Raw genomic sequence first — 1,460 nt, forward strand, 5'->3', positions numbered from 1 at the left:
AGTCATGTAACTCTAAATCATGCGATATGGGTTTCTCGTGATGCACGGTGTTGAGTCTAACTAGATGGTAAGGGGCTGTATAAAATTAGGATTGGAATTCAAAGAGGATGAAACTTCTGGTGAATACGTGAATCCATTCCCCCTTTTTCTTGTGAGGTTCGCATCCCCCCCTTTTTAGAGGTAAGTCAGATAATTATTTAGCTTGGACTTCATACCGCGGGCCTAGACCAAGCAAAACGCTACTTCAGAGCTCAAAGACTTCGAGTTCGGCCCAAAGCTCCACAATTTGGTCCTAGTTATTCGGACGAAGTGGTGATCATGATACAAGGTTATGCTGCGGGTATATACAGGCATCCGACTGACTGAGTTGACCAGCACGGTCGATAAGGCGGCCATAGGCCGCCGCCGGAGGCTTCGGCTGAGTGTGGTAGAACTTCTACAACCTTGGTGATGCAAGACCCTCCAGACTTGGGCGAGCGATATAGAAAGTCGTAGGTTCGATTCCTGGCACCAGCTTTTTTCGGTTTTTTCGCTCCGTGCAGACCAAACAAGTGTGTCATCTACAGGTCGTCTATGACTAATTGGGGATCACGGTAGTAGTAGCGGGCCGGAGGCCCGCGATTCCCCTTTAAATATAAATTTTTTTCCGGTTGCTACCGTCTGGCCCACTTTTTGCTACCGTCCGGCCCACCTAGCCAGAGTCACGCATAATGGATGAGTGAAACATAACTCCCTTAACGTTTCTTGACGTTCGACTCGTTCAACTATTGTATTAATGTCTCCGGAGAGCATACAATCGCATGAGCGTCAGGCCATAACTGGCTGGAACGATGAATCGCCCTGCACGGTATAGATTTTCAAGCCGGGACTCCATTAGGTGTTCTCGGTGAGGACCCTTTAAGGTCGTTCTGTGAGAGTTGTGGTCAGTCGATGTCATCTTTTTCCACTGCAATGTCATCTGCTACACTGCCTTCACTACGACCTGTCACTATCGCCACTCATAGTGGTAAATTCCATTGCGACGAGGTACTCGGCACTGTCATGCTCGATAAGATCCTTGGCGGATCAAAGAACTACAGTACTAGGGATGGTAGTCTGCGGCTGCTCTCACTTGAAGGTTCCGACATCATTATCCCACCGAAACGGTTTTACACTCATGATTCGTATCGCTGCTCTTTATAGTGAAAAACTTCGTAGAAAATCAACAGTGTTCGACGGGAAGAGTTTTGATCAGATTTGGTACGGACACGAAACCCAGAGGTCATCAGCAAGGCCGATATAGTCATAGACGTTGGGGCAGAGTTTGGTAGGTCCTCCTTTCGAGAACCTCAGTAGTAGTAGCTAATCTTTGCAGACCCACCGCGTCGCCGCTTCGACCATCACCAGCGAACTTTCGATGAGACGTTCGACGACGAGAACAGGGTGTCAAAACTGAGCAGTGCTGGGTTAGTATACAAGTA

General features: G+C 48.2%; 1 protein-coding gene across 1 annotated transcript; it reads left to right on the forward strand.

Annotated features, from left to right (window-relative positions):
- Positions 1-951: 951 nt before the first annotated feature.
- Positions 952-1,306, forward strand: Pmar_PMAR028566 (hypothetical protein; the record flags this gene model as incomplete). The annotated part of the gene is made up of 2 exons (XM_002769758.1): positions 952-1,078; positions 1,235-1,306. Coding segments are annotated over 2 exons (199 nt in total), but the record flags the coding sequence as incomplete, so codon positions are not given.
- Positions 1,307-1,460: the final 154 nt, after the last annotated feature.

The sequence above is a fragment of the Perkinsus marinus genome (assembly GCF_000006405.1).
Source record: "Perkinsus marinus ATCC 50983 genomic scaffold scf_1104296964964, whole genome shotgun sequence".
In the NCBI taxonomy this organism is placed as follows: domain Eukaryota; phylum Perkinsozoa; order Perkinsida; family Perkinsidae; genus Perkinsus; species Perkinsus marinus.